This window comes from Panthera tigris, chromosome D1 (assembly GCF_018350195.1).
Source record: "Panthera tigris isolate Pti1 chromosome D1, P.tigris_Pti1_mat1.1, whole genome shotgun sequence".
NCBI classification, from domain to species: Eukaryota; Metazoa; Chordata; class Mammalia; order Carnivora; family Felidae; genus Panthera; species Panthera tigris.
This window is the reverse complement of record NC_056669.1, coordinates 96,379,227-96,397,937: the sequence shown is the minus strand read 5'-3', so window position 1 is coordinate 96,397,937 and position 18,711 is coordinate 96,379,227. Positions and strand designations below refer to the sequence as shown.

The 18,711-nt window shown below is 58.1% G+C and overlaps 1 protein-coding gene across 4 annotated transcripts in view; it reads right to left on the bottom strand.

Annotated features, from left to right (window-relative positions):
* Nucleotides 1–78: 78 nt before the first annotated feature.
* The window catches only part of TSPAN18 (tetraspanin 18), a 185,993-nt gene continuing 167,360 nt past the window's right edge, over nt 79–18,711 (bottom strand). For all 4 annotated transcript variants that reach the window (XM_042957743.1, XM_042957745.1, XM_042957746.1 and 1 more), the window contains 7 exons: nt 18,484–18,556; nt 16,761–16,955; nt 10,358–10,432; nt 9,233–9,331; nt 8,523–8,705; nt 5,136–5,219; nt 79–3,041 (listed from right to left, as the gene is read on the bottom strand). In XM_042957743.1, the coding sequence (XP_042813677.1) occupies nt 2,994–3,041; nt 5,136–5,219; nt 8,523–8,705; nt 9,233–9,331; nt 10,358–10,432; nt 16,761–16,955; nt 18,484–18,546 (747 nt within the window). In that variant the 5' untranslated portion in view covers nt 18,547–18,556 and the 3' untranslated portion in view covers nt 79–2,993. The remainder of the gene's footprint in view (nt 3,042–5,135; nt 5,220–8,522; nt 8,706–9,232; nt 9,332–10,357; nt 10,433–16,760; nt 16,956–18,483; nt 18,557–18,711) is intronic.

Sequence of the window (18,711 nt, the reverse complement as noted above, 5' to 3'; positions counted from 1 at the left end):
GTCCTGTTTTATATTACAAAAACTCCTCTTGATATAGAATATAAAAGGGGGGGGGTTCACAGGAAATAAACATGATAAATTAGCTCTGCTATCTACTGGAAGGAACATTTACAGGTTTCAAAATAGACTTTCGACACGGGACCCATGGGGAAAGGGAAGAGGGGGCTTCTGGGAGATGGGGGTGCCGGGGCCTCAGCTGGTTCGGGGTATCCTGGCCGGGTCCCTTAGGTGTGGAAAGGAGGGACGAGAGCTTCATTCAGATGGGTTCCCTTTTCTAAGAGACGGCAGCTTCGGAGCCAGAAGGTGGCTTTCAGCCTGGGGTGTGTGTGACCAACAGGGTAGGGTTGTTTATCGGCCGTACGTGGGCCAGCCCAGTTAGACCTCAGTGCCTGGGAAAGGCTCGGTCGAACCAGACTGGCACGGACCTTGCCTTTTCATGCTTCAGAATGGCTGCAGGCAGCATAGAACGACCAGCCTGGGTCAATGCTACGGACTGCCTGCTTTCTCTTTCCGGCCCCAGTGTGGGCAGTAGCCAGATAAGGGGCTCCTTGGCCCCCTTCTGCAAAGCCGTTAGGGATGAGTCTCCTATCCACCCTTGAACCTGCCTCAGCCAGATGTTCCTCCAGGACCCACCCTTCCTCCCCCTGAGGGGATGGACTGGACAGGAGGAGGGGGGTGGGTGCCAGATAGATGCCAGGCCCTCCTTACCTTGAAGGCCCCGGATTCTCCTGGGTGCTGCGGACCAGATGGGGCCCGGAAGTCTGGGATGCCCCTGGACTAGAGCCACACAGTTGCCCAGTCAGACCCTGAGTCCCGCCAAGCCAGCTCTTTTTGTCAACCTTAGGCCATTTGCCTCTGCTGAAGCTAAGCATGTGGGTGGGCGGGGCTGGAGAGGGGCATGCCCAAGGCCCCTCTCGGGCTGGGCTGGGGTTCCAGCTGCAGGGTCCCGGGGACGCCCATCGCTAGGGAGTCCACGGCATCATGTGTGGAATTGCCAGGACAGGCTGCTACAGGGACTCTATGGCAAGCCCCAGCCTGGAGACAGGAGGGGGACCTGGGACTAGAGGGGACAGCAGGAGGATGGGAGGGGGAAGGGGAGAAACAAGAGGAGGGTCAAAGCCAATCTTTACAGCAGGCACAGAACTGGGGCTGCATCTCTGAAGGGGGCAGGTGGCAGAGCAGAGAAGCACAGGGCTCCAGGCCACAGCTGTCTCTCCCCCGCTGGCTGGAAAGCTGGAAGGGAGGCTGGAAGCTGACGCAGGGCCTGGGAGTCAGAACAGGCCCTTCCCAGACCCTGAAGAGGGATGTGGAGAGGAGGTCAGGCGCCACGCCGCCCCTCCCCTTGCCAAGCCCGCGGCAGACATCACTAATCGAGCGTAAGTTGTCGGACAGACACCAACTAGGATTACGCTGTCCTTTCCCTCGGACCCCAGGCCAAACCTCAGATCCTCTCAACAGCCTCCGGTAGTCACTCCTGATTCACTGGAGTCGAGGGATCTTGTAATACGGTCGCCAACACCAGTCTAGGATGTAAGGCCTGTATATGAGGAACTGATCGGTGGGCGCTGTGTAGGCGTGAGTGAGTCTAGGGGACAACCTCTCCCTGCCCAAGCCTGGAAGAAACACACAGAAATGTGCTACGGACAGTGAAGGGACAGGAAAGCATGTCACAGCTGGAACGAGAGGTCTTGGAGCTCTGTAGCCTGCAGAAAATGCATCTGGGGGGAGACGATGTGTGGCCTTAATACTTTGGGAAGGAGAAAGAGAACGTGGGATGCCGTGGATGCAACCAAAGAGAAACAGAGAACCCTAATGTGCATTGAGCTGATGCTAAAAAGGCAGAGCAGTCCAAAGGCAGAAGGCTGTCTTGGGAGGTAGTAAGCTCCCCGTCCTTGGAGGTATGCAAGAAGACGGTGGCAAAGTCTTGGCAGAGAGCTTGTGGAAGACGTCCAAGCCTCAGTTCTGGGTGGGGAGAGGAGAACCAGATGATCCTGGGGGTTCCTTCCAGCCGGGGAGCCACAGAGTTGGTGAACAGGGAAGGGGTTAGGCTTGTGGGCAGAGGTGGGCAGTGTGGCAAAGGGACGGTAGTGTGTGTTTGTGTATGTGTGTGTGTGTGTGTGTGTGTGTGTGTGTGTGTGTCCCTGCAGGCTTAGGAAGAAGTATGGGGGGTGGGGTGGGAGGAGAGCAGGGGCAATAGTCCGTAATTTTCTCAGCTGTGGGCCTGGGAAGTTCCTGACCAGCCTGCTCTCTCTCTCGGGAAACCAGGACGCTGAGACTGACAGAGCCCTGGAAGCGGTGAGAGGCAGCCTAGGGACGAGTGGGTTCCAGCTCACAATTGTCACCCATGTGCTGTGTGACTGTGAATGACAAACTGCCCCTCTCTGGGCTTTCCGGATTATGTGATCCAACAGACGGGGGAAGCGAGGACCCTGCCAGCCAGGCCATTCTCAGATTTAGCGTCTGCAGCCCACTCTAGGCCCCAGCCTGAGGCAGGGACAACTCCATCCTCAGAAGACCAGGGCTTCAGTGTAGGTTCCAAGTCCTCGGGGACACGGTGCCCAAGTCTCCTAGGGGGCCCCTGGGCTTTGTCGATCTGAGAGTTGCTTTTGCCTCCTTGTTGCCTAGATCCTCCCGTTCTTGGCACCTGGAGCTGAGGAGAAGGCCCAGGCCCCGGGGCTGCTAGGGGCTGGCGGGGCTGAGGAGGGAACCTGGGCGTGGGGTTCCTTTGGTCTCTAGTGCAGAGTGCTCCCTGGGTTCAAGCGCCGGGGCCCTCGCAGAGAGCCCGGAGTCCAGGCGGGGTACGTCAATCCATTTCCTTGTCTTCATTTTGTTTTGTTAAAAAAATAGCTATTTTCCTCTGCCCCTTCCTCTGGCCACTCATGATGGCTTCACCTCCTCCCCTGGGGGCAAGAGGGCAAGGACACTGGGGAGGGGAGGGTGTTGGGTGCCGGGCAGTGGTGGCGGGTGAGGCTTCAGGCTCCAGGTCACGCCCTCTACTGGATGCCCCGGAAGAGACACATGGCAAAGATCATGGCGAAAAGCTGCAGAGGAAGTCGAAGTTGGCTTGTCAGGCTGGCCTCCCAGCCCTGCACTGGGCTGTCCCACCCCAACGGGAAGCAGCCACCGGCCGTGGGACAGGAAGGGGGCCCACCCATCACTCAGCACCCTCCCGCAGTAGGGGTTCCTGACACTCCTTGGGGGGAAGCCCTCCGCATGGTCCCCTTTGTGCAGTGTAGTCATGGAAAGAAGGGAGCTTTGGACATGGGTTCAAATCCAGCTCCCCTATTTGCCAGCAGCAACCTTGGGCCCAACATATCCCTTCTCTGGCCTGAGCATGTACTGGAGCTTACCACGTGCCGGGCACATTTCCAAGTGCTTTCTCAAACACCTTTTACAGGAGGCAAGACACAGAGAGGTCATGCAACTCACCTAAGGTCACACAGCTGCAAGTGAGGGAGCTGGGGTCTGAGTCTAGGCATTCTGACCCCACAGCCTATGCTCCCAAGTCCCACACACTCCACCTTCTAGTTCACAGGAGGGTGGGAAGATGAAGTAGAAGGTGATCAATGACCCAAGGAGGCCTGTTCTCTAGTAGATGATTAGTAGAAAGTTACCAGGATCATTATTAATAGGCAGGGGCGATGCAGCCCTTCCCAGAGTTGAGAGCACAGTCACGGAACACCTACCTAAGGGCCCTGGGGTGTTGGGGGCAGGCAGAGACCCAGATTCAGGGATGCCCCTCTGACCAGAATAGCCGATGCCCCCACAGTCAGGGCTGTTGCAAGTTGCACAAGGGACAGTCCCTAGAGCCCAGGCTCGTGGCCAGATCTCCGGGAGGGGAAGCGAGGCTGGGACAGGGATACAGTTAAGGTCCCTCCTCCCGGAGCAGGGTTCTGCCTCCCATAGGGGTCACAGCTGGGCTTGGGGGCTGGGGGTGAGGAGGACGGCGGATCAAGAATGCAGACATTGTCTAACGAGCCCCCCCCACCCCGCACCCCCACCAGGCATGCAGTCCCCATCCTCCGCAACCCCCACAATGCCAGGAGCAAGGACGGCCGGGGGGAGGGGGATGGGGACACGGTTAGCAGCGCCATCTTGCAGAGAAGTAATCTGTGGCTCAGAGGCCCTGTGTGGGGAGAAGAGTCCTTCCTGCGCGGGGCACACCCCTGCCATTTCCGCAGTCCCAGCGCAGATTTATCTGCTTCTCGCTCACTGTGTCCTCCCGCGAGAGAACTTTCCCTAGAGGGCTGCTGGCAAGCAGGGGCTCAATCTAGGCTTGCTGAATGAACGGATGAATGAATGAAGGACCCCTCCCGCTCCCCCATCCCCCATCTCCCATCCTGAAAGCTGCGCATGGTGCCGGGCATTCGAGATGTCCCCGAAAGGAGGGACGGGGAGGCTGGGGCTCCGGCCGCCTGACTTCGTTCCCCCGCTGGCCGAGGCCCGGGAGCGGTCCTTCCTGCAGATGGCCAAGCGTGGGCTATACGCGGTCAGTCCAAACTCCAGCAGTAGCGGGGGCTTGAGACCCAGAAAGGGGGCGGGGAGAAGGGAGGGGCAGCTCCGCTCCTCGGCTGAGGCGCCCCCTGGTGGCGGAGGCCGGAGTCTGCAGCTGCCTGCCTTTTGATGGGGGTTCCGGGACTGGGGCGAAGGGGTTAATTAAGACCGCCCTTGGGAGGTGGACAAGGCCTCACAGGTCCCGAGCCCCCCACCCCCACCCCACACAAAGAGCCTGATCTAGAAGCACAAGCCGCAGCCCTTTCCTCAAGGCAGCGGTGTTGATTCTCAGTTAAGAGTTCACTCTGGACCTTGGGGGACCTTGGGGGACCTTGGGGGAGGATTAGGCAGAGAGGAACCGCGAGGGGGGCAGTGGGAGGAGGATGGGGGGGGTGACTCTCAGAGCCTGCCCACTCACTGCTGGAGACTTGCTCGGATGAGACCAGAGTCCAACAGCGACTCGGGCAGCAGACAGGCACAGTGGGGCCTATACTGTCCCTACAGCAGGGAGCCAATTTGGTCCTAGATTTAGGATGCGGAGACAGAGGTAGGCTGGGGGGTGCAGGGAACGGGGGATCTCCCCAAGACCCCGCGTGTGCCTTGCTTCCGGGGGACCCGCGGAAGTGGGGACCTCTACTTACCTCTATGGCCAGCACCCCTATGGCGAGGGCTCCAGCCAGGTAGACGTAGGTTTCAAAGGTGTTGAGGATCACGGTGTAACAGCCCTGGGAGGGAAGGACCAGAGGTGAAGCCACAGCCGGAGAGACAGTGCAGAATCAGGACCGATGTACGAAGCCTGGGAACTGGCACGTGACCCGCCCCACGGCTCAGGCAGCCGCAGACTTACCCTGTCAAATCCACCGTTTGATGGGGGCGGGGCGGGGGGGGGGAGGGGTTGGGAGGCAGGAGGCCTACAAACAGCAATCTGGCAGCAATACACCGAAGACCGTTGCGACCCTCAAGGTCCCCTCTAAACGGATGAATGCTTTCACAAGCAGTCCTGGGCATATACGAACTGGGATAGAGGTGGATACAGACACACGAGAACGTGGGTGTGGTCCTACTGACGCCCTCGCCTCGGGTCCTCACTGTGCTGCAGCCCACCCCAGGGCCTTTGCACGTGCTGCTCTCATTCTCTGGCTTGGAACACTTTTCCCATGCCAGGAGGATGAGGGTGTAGCACTTTATGTCAAGAGTCACAGCAGCACCCACACTCACAACCTGCCAGGAAGCAGGTAGGGAGCGCTGGGGATAAAGCAGAGAAACAGTGATGCTGTGAGGAGAGAAGACTCAGTATCACCCGACAGATGGGGAGTATGCACGATTTCCTATTGGTGGTCACCACTCTGGCCTGGAGTCGCGTTCTAGCAAGGTCGTCATCTACCGGGAAGCCCCCCGATTTGTTTCCAGCAGGGGAACACATTGTTGACTTGCTTGGGGGGCCATCTTGACCCAGGGAAGGCTGAGGAATGAGCTGGAGAAGCCGCCTTGGAGGGTCTGACTCATCCCAGTGGGGGAATCTGAGCACTCATCACAGGTCACCTTCTTTCGGGATTTCTTCGTTTCTTTTCATCGGAGCTCAATGGTCAACGGCGGTGGGCTAATTCAACGTCCACAGACAGGGGCCTTCTGCCTTGGCCTCTGGTGGCCACGTAACTGAGTCCCGGCCATCAAGATCTATGCAGATGTCTACCGGGGCTTTCTGGGAAGGATGGTGTGCCCCACTTTCCCCTGCTCTGTGTCTTAAACATGGGTGGGGGTACCTGGAGCTATGACAGCCATTTTGCCACCGTGGACTGATATGTACAAAGAAAGGCCACAAAGATCACAGAGACCAGGCTTTGACTGACAGGACAAAGCTACCAACTTCCAGAACTCTTGCTGTGTGTAAAACACAAAGGGAATTTGCATAAGCCTCTTTAGTTGGGATTTCAAGTCCGTGCATTCAGACATTTTGCTCACTGATTGTGATGGGGTGCAAGGCAAAGTCAGAAATGCACACCGGGCTTTAGGAAGGAGTCCTTCCACAGAGGCTTTTGAAAGGAAGAATGCCCAGGAGGGATATGAGCATCTCAGAAAAGGATCCCAGAAGTCAATCTCGGGGGATCCTTATGAAGCACAGAGAAGAGTCAACATAAAGGGCTAATGTAGCTGCACAGGGACCTCCCCGATGAGCTGATTCCAAAGCCGTGCCCAGGAGATGGAAGAAGGTGTCATGATCAAGGATGAGTCCAGAAATGGGCAGCCTCTGAGGATAAAGCCCGAAAGGAACAGGCCCCAGCAAAAGCCTCCCTGAATAACTGACAAGTGGCCTTAGGACACAGGTTTGGCTGTGGGCACCAGGAGGCCCAAACAGCAGCGCCTTCAACCAGCCAGAAGTTCATTTGTCTTTCATATTAAATCCCAAGCTCTGGTGGCCCGTCTGCTCCACGGAGTGGTCAGGGGCCCGGGCTCCTCTTGTGATGCTCTGACATCCTGGGGGGCCACCCTCCGCTGCCAGGTCCCAGATGGCTGTCGCCAGAGCTCCATTCCAGCCAGGGGGGAAAAGGAGTAGGGGTGGGCACAGTGCCTCCTCTTCAGGACCTAACACAAGTTGTACACATCACTTCTGCTCGCCTGTCCTTGGCTGCTGCGAGGTCACTAGGTCACTTGGCCCAGCTGCAGGGCAGTAGGACGTGCTGCCTTTCCCTGGTGGTTATGGGGTCTAATAGACCCCGTCTTTCCGGGGAGAACGGCCAGCAGTGTGTGCCACAGCATGAGGAATCTGAGGTCCAGAGAGGGTGTCACAGCAGGCGCAATCCAGGCCCGCCTGACATCAAAGCCTGAAAACCTCCCCCCAGGCCCCCCTCCACATCCTAAAGCCTCCCCTCGAGGCTGAGACCCAGCCTCTCAGGGGCCCTCGCTACTCTAAGCTCACAGTGGCCTGACCCCCAGGGCCCTTGTGAATCCTCTGACATGGCACGGGCATGTGCAGGGGACAGGAGACGAGGTGCTGAGCTCCAAGCTGAATGGCCTCTTGGGTCGGCCAGGGTCAGGCCTCAGTCAGGCCCCTTCGTTGGGGCTCTAAGAGGCTTGCCCTGAGGCCCCCACCCCAGTCCCTTCTAGCTCCTGTCTAGGTTTTATTTTCTTTATAGCAATCATTACCATGTGAAAGTACGACTTAGTTTGCTAGACTGTGAGCCCCACAGGGACAGGGGCCTTGTCTCCTGTTCCCTGCTGTGTCCCCTGCATTTGCAACTCTCCCAGGAGATCCTCATCAAAAGCCTAATCAAGGGAGGGGCATGGGGCAGGCACCGGGTTCATCCCTGCTCCCCTCTCCCACCCCCACCCCACCCCTGCCTTGCCTGGTCCCACACACACACCCCAGGGGCTGGGGGCTCAGTGTGGGGAGAGCACTCGGCAGGAAGGAAGAATCAAGTACAAGGGCACTGTCTGTCTCACAGTGCGGGGGCCAGGGGGAGGTGGGGCAAAGCAGGGGCCAGAGAAGCCTCTTCTTCCTGCAAGAAGAGGAAAGGGCTTCTTCTCAGACTGAGATCAAGTCCTTGGGTTGCAAGAGAAGCAGAGTCTGGTAGTTTCCCTGACCTTGGGGGTGGGGGGGAAGGAGCCTTGCTCTCTCGGGGTCGGGAGGTGCTTCTAGACAGCACATGTGAGTTTCCCCCAGAATCAGGGCTAAGGAGGGGCCCCCACTATGTAATTCAGGGGCTGACTCCCGACCTGCATTATCAGAAGCTCGGGGAGTGCTCTGTCTGGAACACTGGAAAACTCCTACTCACCCTTTAACCCCAGACAAAACGCCCACCCCTCCGGCCTCTGCTATCGCTGGCCCATCTGCTCCCCTCGTCCTTCCTCTACTTTGGTTGGGCCCCAGGGGCTTGGATGGAGCTTCATCAGCCCCCATTCGGGAGGTGCACGTGGCAGCCGACACTTCCAGAGGATTTCTGGGACGACTTCAGACCCTCTGTGCCGACGCGGCCACCTGCCCGGCTCTGGCCATCGCAGCCCCTGCCTGGGGGAGCAGGGCCCGGTACCTGCTTGTTCAGGAACAGGTCTCTTCCCAGAAGGCACTCCTCCCTGCTCAGCAGGACCCCGTCCCGAGTCTGGGGCTCTCTCCGGCAGCAGGCCTCCGGGACCTCGGCACTGTCCAAAGTCAGCAGTCGGAAAACTGATGCGAACCTGAAATCTTCAGGCCCGTTGACCCCACAGCAACCAAACTAGGAGGAGAGCACAGGGACAGGTCTGGTGGGTGGGGGCTGGACCCAGGGGCAGAGATGGGCAGACAGCCACTCCCAAGGCCACCATCAGGCAGGGCAGTAGAGAGGGTCAAGACCAGGTTGGGTTCTATCTGCTCCTCCTGTGTGACCCTGGGAAAGTCACTCGACTTCTCTGAGCCTTCAGCGCCCTCATGTGTCAAGCAGAGGCGGAGGTGGCGACAACAACCCCTACCTCACGAGGCATCAGCACCCAATAAACTCCTACTGCGATTACAGTTGTCTGAGGACTCAGGTCAGGGGTAGCAAACAGGTTGCAGCCGAAGCCCGGACTGCATTTGCTGGGCCGTTAATAAGGGCCCAGAATGCTGTACGGATGCTGAGTCCCAGGCCAAGCCGGGCTCAGTGGGCCGGCGCTGACTGATCATGGATGCAGGCACTTGAGCAAAGCGGGCTCTGGAGGCCAGACGCTTGCCGCCCTGGGCATCGTGGCTCTGAATGCTCACGGCATCCCTGGGGGAGTCACTCACCGTGATCATGACGGAGTTCCAGGTGGCAGAGAAGACGTCTGTGTCGTTGTTGCCCTGGTAGTGCTTGGTGAGCTCCTTGGTGAAGAACTCTCGGGTGAGCTGGGGGAAGAGGCAGAGGGCAGGCTAAGACCCCCGCCCAGCAGCGCGGTGCAGCCCCACCCGTCCAGGTCTCTTCAGCTGCTTCCGGAGGGGAGGGAAGGCCTGAGGGCCCAGCGCAGGGGATTCTCCTAACTTGGGGTGGCCCCTTAGTCCCCACTCCAGGGCCTGTGGCCTCCCCGTATCGGCTCACTGGCACGAAAGGGAAGCCTCCCCACACACCCCTCAGCGAGCCCGAGGCCAGGGCACGCTGGGAACCTCTCTCAGCCCCTGCGGCCATTTCTCAGATGCAGAGTTTATCCACGATGGGCAGCTTGCCATCCTGAGCTGTCCCCCAGAGCCGGGGGATCCCCTGGGTCCCAGCCCCGGGGTCCCAGCCCCTGAAGACACCACAGTGTGGAGCAGGGAGTCTGCAAATCCAGTTTCCAGAGGTGTCCTTGGAAGTTGCTCCTGCCCTCAAAATATTCTCCTGGGGTCTAACCACCCTCCTTCCCGCTGCAGTGACGGGGCGGGGCCCTGCGTGGTGCCCAGTCGGAGGCTCCCTTCCCTGCCCACGTGGCTGCCTCCTCCTCCTGTCTGTCCCCTGCTCGCCTCCTCCCCTCCCCCAGGCCGGCTTTCGTCTCTTAGCCCCTAACCCCCTCCTTTCCAGGCCCCCTTTGGCTGCAGTGGCTGGTCCTATAGACTCAGGGGAGGGAGCTGGTACCCCTGGTGGTTGGAGCCCCTGGAATAAGGTGGCTGGTGGGGACAGTCTGCCCAAACTGGATACTGGCCAGGCCTCAAGCGAAAGTGCTCTGTTCTCCTGCACATCACTGGACTTGGGGGACAGCCTCTCTGTCCTCAGACTGTCAAATGACTACTGCTGGGTACGGTGTGTGGAATGGAAGGTTCCAGAATCAGGCGTGGGGTTGTATCAGGTGCTTCGGAAGGGCGGAGACCCTTAAGGACCCTCCGATTCTGCCCTCTGGAAAAACTCTTGCAGAAAGAGGGTCGCTGGGGTTGTGGGGCCGGGGCACGTGGGCCCGGACGTACGTTTTCCCTGAAGATGAAGGCCAGGATGGCCGCCGAGAGCTCCGCCAAGAAGATGATGAGGATGAACAGGAAGAACTGCAAAGACAAGAGGCAGGCTCGTGAGCCCTGAGGGCCGCGGGGAGGGGCCCGGCGGCCGCTGGCGGATGCCCCCTTCCGCTTGTTACACAACTGACGAAATGCACCGGTTTTATAAGACTAAGGAACTTCACCGCCATAGGTGCGACATTGTTTCATAATAAGCATGCCCACAATCCATCTTTGGGGTCAGCAAGGCTGCAACACAAATACGGAAAAGTAAGCAAACAAATATGCCTTCTGCGCCAACAGCACCCCTTCGACGACACCCCTTGTTCAGCGTTCAGTGTGAGCGATGACACCGGGCAGCCCCGGAAGGCGATCCGTGCTGACCTGGTGGGGCCCTGTCCACGTGGGTGGTACACGCTGTGGAAACCCTGGGTTCCCGGGGAACCCCGGACCGGCTCTCCACACCCTGCCAGCCCCAGCACCCCCTCTCCCTGCCTTGCGGTCTCTCGTTCCCAGGGGCAGAGGGGAGGTGATAGGGATGTTCAGCCATGATAAAGGAAATGGGAGGCGAGGTGATGCGTCCGTCAACATCCGAGAACCCAGGGCCGGAGGTGGAAGTCTGACGGACCCTTCTCTGCTCTACTCCTCGTATTTCTCGATGTTCCCCAGAGTATCCATAATGCCTCTTGTCTCGGGCCCTCACCCCCTGCACTCCCTGTCCCGGGAAGGCCCCTCCCTTCCTCGCCCACCAGCTCCTCATTTTCCAGACCAGGTGGAGCCCAGCCCCTCGCCGGTGAGAAGCCTCTCCTGTCTCCTGCCTCCCTGACGTCACAGGGCCCCGTGGACGTGTGTGCACAGCAGCGGCCAGCACCCCACCCCCCACCCCTCCACTAACATCAGCAGCACAGGCTGTGACTTCGCATGCTGCGTTCCGATGCCCGCCAGCACAGGTGTGGGAGCATGGCTATCAGATGAACGAACACGTCCGTGAGTGACCCACTCACCATCATGACCTTGTTATATCTGCTACATCTCAGACCCCGGCCATTACGGGCACCGTTTTGGCCGAAGGCTGCTGGCGGAAGAAACGGGAAATGACTTTGCCTCCGTTGCTCGGCATTGCTGGCACCCTTGGCATTTCCAGTCTGTGACCACACGGTGTGGTCCTGCCGTGGTCAACCCACCTAGAGGCCACCAGCAGAGGACCCAGCCCCCAGTGCCCACGGAGACTCAGCCCGAGAATGCCGGAGCAAACCCTTCCTCTTCACCCAGCTGTCCCTTCTGGGCACCACACTACCTCTTCTCTCTCTGCTGGAGGGCGTGCTTCAGGACTGGCCTGAGGGATTCTCCTGAACCCTGGGGGTCTGCTTCCGGAAGGTCAGCGGCAGGCTTGCTGGGGTCTGGGGGGCAGAGTTCCCTAACCGGAGGGGAGAGTCACAGAGGGCCTCTTGTGCCCCAGGCCGCGACAGCCACGGTCCATTCTGCAGCCCCACAGCCCCCACTTCCACCAGAGGCTCTGCAGCCCCGTGACATTGACAGAGGGCCCTGGAGGGGCTCCTGGCACTTCCACTTGGCTGGAGACGCATGGCCATCCGGCTCTGTTTCTCGTGGCCACCGCGAAGGCCCCTCCCTGCCCCCTGCCCTCTTGGTGGAGTTGCCGGAAGTTCTCAAGCTGGCAAGGAGTAGCCCCAGAAACGGTTTCCATCCTCGGCGAGGCGACTGAGCTGGCCCTGGCTATCGATCACAGCTTAGACAGTTATAAAGTATGGATGAGACCGAGCTCGAGCATCGCGCACGCCGTGTGCCCATCGCGCTGGGGGTGTGCTGCCTTCCCGGATGACTTAGCAGGACCTTGCTTAGCTGGTGCAGGCACAGCGTACGGATGCTGGCTCAGAACCAAGAGGCAGGCACGGCCTTCCTGAGGACAAGTGTGGGCGAGTTCTGAAAAAATAATAGTCGCTACCAATCTATTGACAGCTCACCGCCTAGGCGCCACGGATCGTACGTGCCTCATTTCTTGGGATGCTCTGGGGAAGCAGATGCTGTGACTGTCCACACCTCCGGCTTGCCGAGGGGGACACTGGGACCCCGAGGGGGTAGTACTGTGACCAAGCTGGCCCAGCTGGTAGGCGGTGCACCTGGAGAAGCGTGGGAACTCTGATTCCAGAACACGGTTCTGGTGTTCTCTGAACACCGTGTCACCCCAGACCCTGTAAGAGCCTCTAGGTCTTAAGACTTGACAGATTGCTGGGGCGCCTGGGTGACTCAGTCGGTCGAGCATCCGGCTTCGGCTCAGGTCATGATCTTGCAGTTTGTGGGTTCGAGCCCCGCATCGGGCTCTGTGCTGACAGCTCGGAGCCTGCAGCCTGTTTCTGATTCTGCGTCTCCCTCTCTCTCTGCCCCTCCCCTGCTTGCGCTCTCTCTCCCTCTCAAAAATACACATTAAAAACAATTTTTAGGACTTTTCAGATTGCCTGTAGGGTCTCTTGTGGACAACCCAATTCTTTGAGTTTCACATTTATCCAGTGCTTGCATGCAATTCTTTGAGTCTAGGAACAGAGTGAAGCAAGATGCTCATTTTCTCACTGAGCCACGATCACAACACCATGGCTGGGAAAGAGGTACCGTCACCTTCATGTTACATAGGAGGAGTCTAGGTTCAGAGACGTTAAGTAACTGCCCTCAGGTCACACAGCCAGGAAGTAGCAGAGCAGACACTGGAACGTGGGCTTTTCTGACTCCAAAGCCCATGCTCTTATCAGACCTCTAAGACCACTTCCTCTCTGTCCCTTCATCCCAGGGCTATTCACTGAGCACCTGCTTTGTGCCAGGCACGATGCGAGGTACTAGCAAACCACTATGCAGAAGGCAGATGTGGCCCCCAACTTCCTGCAGTGAATGTTGAGCCAAGGTTCATGACTCACGAGATGGAATTTAAGAATGAACCTAGTAACTTGAAGGAGGAAGGGGGCCTGTATATCTCCTTGCCTGGAGCAGGGTTTCATCAAGCGCAGGGACCGAGGGGTGATTTGAGTGTGCGTGAGCAGGTCACCTGAAGCAAAGCAAGGGCTGCGGTGCCACTTCTGCCAATCTGCCTTCTCCGGCATGAAGTAGCTTCCTCTTGCTGAACAGAGTTCCCATCTGGAGGGCCTTCCCCTGGACCTGGCCACGGGGCTTGTCCTGATGCCTCCCCGGGGCTTCCCATCTGGGGGCGAGGCCTTTCCCAGGGTTTTTGAGTTAATCTCACCTCATCCCATTTGCCTAAAGACACATTTGCCAGTAATTCCTGAGCATCAAATGTACAGCACTTTGCTTAGGATTTTGGAAACACTAACCGAGGGACGGAAACGGCAATTTTGCCTACCTGCGAGCACTGCCAGGCTTTTCTAGCCCATCTGCCTACCGGCCCATCTACTCTCAGTTCTCATTCGAATAAATGTTGACCAAATTTACACGCTTTGTGTGCCGTTCAGCTCATTTATCTCTTCTAAATACACTCATTTCTTTTCGCTGTGCTCCTTTCCTAAAATTCAGCAAGCCTTTGTCAGAAAATATTTTTAAAAATTTCTGAATCTTAAATAAATTGGTGAAGAACAGTCTGCAAATGACTCCTAGGTAAGCCACTACGGAAAAGGGATGCCACGAGATGTCCATTACAGGCGGAAACTGTCCCATTGTAATGTGAAAATGCTGTGAAATTGATCAACGGGAGCGTTTGGAAACTGTATCTTTAGAGAAATTGATCAGTGGGTGACGCAGTCATTAGGTTCGTGGGTCGGCCGGGGGGTGATGGGGCCCTGTGGTTTCAGACTCAGAGCAGTGGGGGAGGGGCAGCTCAGTTACCCCCACCCCGGGCCTCCTCCTCTGCTGCGGTGGCTGACATCACTTCCTCTTGGTCCTGTTCCTGACAAGTCTTGCCTCCCTCCCTGAAGGTGGAGGAGCAGGGGTCTCAGGATTCTCGAGGGACCCGAGTGGCTACCTGTAGGGAGACTCTGTGCCCCTCTTCAGCGGGCGCCACCGCATGGCCGGTCCAGGTTAGAAAACAGAAGTGGCTCTTCTTAATTTTTAGGTCATGAGGTCATGAATCTATTTGAAAACCTTCCTGAAGCTGTGGGGTCTGTCCCCAGAAACATGCATGTGCATACAACACACACACACACACACACACACACACACACACAGCACATATGTACACGCACACAAAGCCCTAACCTAATATTTTGTACATAATTTTAGGTGAATTTCAGACATGGGAGTCCATTTTAGGTGAGGGGCCCTTCGACTAGCCCTGGTCTGAGAGACAGGGGACCCCCCCATGGGTCCAAGAGTACCCTGCTTCTTTTGGGGTGCCTGGGTGGCTCAGTCGGTTAAGCGTCCGATTTTGGCTCAGGTTGTGATCTCATGCTTCATGGGTTCGAGCCCTGTGTTGGGCTCTATGCTGACAGCGCGGAGCCTGGAGCCCGTTTTGGATTCTGTGTCTCCTTCATCTTTCTGCCCCTCCCCCACTAGCACTCTGTCTCTTTGGGGGGCGGGGGGAAGAGTATCCTACTTCTGACTTGCACTGTGGCCTCAAGCTAATAGGTGCTGGGCTTCAGAGGGAGGAGGAGGAGGAGGGATGGGAAGGGAGGGGGAGTAGGGGAGAAGGGAGGGGAGGGGAGGATTGGAAGATAGGAGGGAAGGGGACACGGGAAGTAAGGAGAGAGGGGCAGAGACTAGGAGAGGGATAAGGAAAGGCAGCAGGAATAGAAAGCAAGAGATTAAGAAGCAGAGAGATGGAGGCAGAGAAAGATCAAGAAAAGAAAGAGAGGAATGTAGACAGAAAAGGAAGGAAGGAGAAGGTGGCAGAGGAGAGGGGTGGAAGGGGCTAATTTAAGGTTCCAAAGACCAGGCCCTGGCCACGGTAAGGACTCAGCTCTTCCTTGGGGGACTTGGAGTGCACCTCAGCTGGTCTCTGGGCTTGGTCTTCCCCCTTAAGCGCCGGGGACTGATGTATCCATTCACTGGCAGGCTCAGAGGCTGCCACTTCATGGGGAGGAATTTGAGGGCCCCAGCCTGCTCCCAGTCCAGCATCCTGGCCTGGTCCCCTGTCTTGAGGTCAAGGATGAGCCCCAGGGGCTGAGGTGAGGGGGGAAAGGGAGGTGGGCCTAACCAGGGACCCATATCCCAGCTCCTTTTAAAGTCCCCTTGGGCTCCCAAGCCAACATTGGCACCAGCTGGCACTGCAGAAGGAGGCCCGCCAGGGGGCGCCCGCAGGTTTCTTTGTTCCTCTCCAAACGAAAAGTTTGCGGTGTTCAGGCTGCTGTAGGCCAAAGGGACCCAGGGCTCCCAAATCACACATTTCACTGCTGATTTCACTTCCTGTCTGGGATATGGGGAATGTCACCGTGACATGAATAGAGGCCACCCCATCTGTTCTGGCCTGGAGAGGAGGCATTGTGGCAAATCTCTGCTCGCCAAAGCGGCAGGAGCAGATAACCTTGCAAGGAAGTCTCCCCGTCGCCGAACTCCTGACCCCTCCATCCACTCACCCAAGAGGGGCACCTGCACGCTGACCCATGCACACACACGCCTCATGGAGAAGGACTGGGCTCAAACTAGAAGCTCTCCAGGCCTGGGCGCCCACTGGACTTCACAGGGGAGGAAGGCCAGGAAAGTAGGCGCAGGCCCAAAGGGCACCCGCCCACGGGAACACGGAAGGTCAGAGAAACAGAACGTCCACCGCTCGCCTCATTTGGCTCCAACCTATAGCTAAGCTGCCCCTTGATGAGCAAGCGAAGGCATTAAAGCTCAGAGAGGCTTAGAAACTAGGCCTGAGTCACATCATTAGTGAGGGGTCTGAGCAGGGTATGCGCTCAAACCCAGGCCCACCGCACGGCCGGCCACATGCCTGCCTGCCTGCCCCTGTGTGGCTTGCAATAGCCACTCAGGGACTATTTATTTAACGAATAAAGAGACTTCAGAGATCATATCACCTCTGTTTTAAAAGCGGAAATGCAAACGGCAAGAGACTCATCCAGTAGGTATCTCTCCTCTTTCACCAAGGAGTTATATATGTGAGTTCTCGGAAGCATCATGGTTAATGTTCTCAGCTGACTATGCCTTGGAGAAACCTGGCTGTTCAGACCCGGAGGCCAAGGCCACGCTCCATCTGAGGACAGCCGGCCCACACGGCAGGCATGGGCCCGTCGCAAGGACCAGGCTCCGAAAGCTGGGGCCACCAGTGCGAACAGAACAGGTTGGTGGCCTTCCCACTCCTGGAGGACAGCCTCCCAGGCTCGGACCTGGGTGTGACCTCCGAGTCCTCTGCAGTGTAGACACAGGGCCCCCCACGCTCTGCCCCGGGGCACCGGCGGGTGGGGTGGGGGATGGGGCTACTCACAAACAGCAGCAGACATTTGTTCTCGCGGACGGCCCCGCAGCAGCCCAGGAAGCCGAGCAGAAAAAGCAGGCCCCCCATGGCCAGGAGGATGTAGGCGCCCGTGATTAGCAGGGGGTTGGCGGCCACGATCTCCCGGAAGCCGGTGGGGTCCACCATGACCCAGATGCCGATGCCCAGCAGGCAGGCCCCACCCAGCTGTCCTCAGGGCCAGTCAGGAGGGAAGAGAAGAAACAGGCAGACACGGAGGTTAGACACTCCAAACATACACCATCCCTCTGAGCGAGGCCCCAGGGTGGAGCCGGCGAGCCCCAGTGAGCCCCAGAGAACCAGGCAGGAGCCCCATTTGCTGCGCGAACCAGCGTCCCAGCAATGCTTTTCTCTCGTTTGCGTTTTCCTGGATGCCCAGACCGTTAGTACATCCTCTAAACCCAATCTCTGACCCACGCCCCCACACAGGCTGCTGAGGACCATGTCACGTAGAATTTATTTGCCACTTTTTACATTGCCCTTAAATGTCAGAACTGCTGGATAATGAGGTCCTCTAGTCCAACCCTCTGATTCCAGAGGGCACCTTGTAGTCCCGCCCACCTGCTGGCAGCCCCCCAGGGCTCTGCTCAGGCCTCTGGCTTCTCCCAAGAGCAGAGCCACACCCTGAGCCCCCGAAGGTTGTCCTAACCCTGCCAAGACCCGGATGAGTGAAAGTCCACTGGTGCCGTCCAGGGCAGGGTCACTGTGAAAGGGAGCTTCCTTTCCGGTCAAGTCTGACTCTTCCTCTCCTCTCTCTCCATCTATTTTGTATCCATGTCAGCAACTCTCCTGGGTTCCCTCCCTTGCCCATAATCCTGAGGAGCAGGAAACAACCCTACAGACTTGAATTCCGGGCCCACCTTCCAAGCTCACACGTGGCTCTGGGGAACCTCTGGTCCCAGGGTGTGGCTCTGCTCCTGGGAGAAGCCAGAGGCCTGAGCGGAGCCCTGGGGGGCTGCCAACAGGTGGGCGGGGCTACAAGGTGCCGGGTTGGCCACCTGAGCACTCGGGGCCTCTCTGTGCCTTAAAGTAGAGAATCCATAGGTTGGATGCTAAGGATGGAGCTAAGCTATGGAGTGCTGGCACATTCCAGGCACTTTCTAAACTAATCGCGCTTAATTTTCACCAAACGCCTGTTGAGGCAGGGAATTAAGATACTGAGGTTCAGAGAGGTGAAGTGTGCTTCTGACCCCACAGCTGGTAAGATGCGGAGCCAGCTTGGAACCCCAGGCCCAGAGAGGTTTCAAATTACATCAGGCGGTTACATCAGCTCAGCGCATCCAGCCCAGATGTCCGCCACTGCGGACCCGCCTCTGGGGGTCAGGGTGGAGCGGGGGCTCTCTGGCCTGCCCTCTGATCACCCCCATCTCCTCCTTCTCCCCGACTCTCCACAGGGGTCGGATCCCAAGGCGGCAGTCAGGGCTGAGGCCCCAAGCCTTTGTCAGAGACCTGAACCATCCCGGGGGTCATGGGTACAACATCCCTCCTGGGCCGGTGGGCTCTTTGCAGTGGGGTGGGCACTACTGGGGGCTTCTCATCCAGGAAGTTCTGGCTGGGCAGGTAGATTTGCTTCCAGCACTGGCCCCTGTGCCTGCCCCCAGGACTCAGTCCCGTGTGACTACTTCAAAGCAGTGGTCTGTTCTTTCCACCCAGCAGGGGCCCAGGGAGATCCCAGGCATGTTCTAGCAATACTTACAAATATGAAGAAATTGAAAACAAACATCAGATACTTCATGCAGCTCAGACAGTCGCCTTCCATGGTGTTTTACCTACAAAACAGCAAGGCCCCTCAGTTTTCCCACTGGGGGAACCCACCCCTGTCCCTTCCCCATGGGGGTTCCCAGTGGTCAGCCCTGCCCTTGCAGCAGGTGGAGGAAGAGGGAGACTGGTAACGACTTCCTCTCTCAGACGCTTCTGGGGCCAG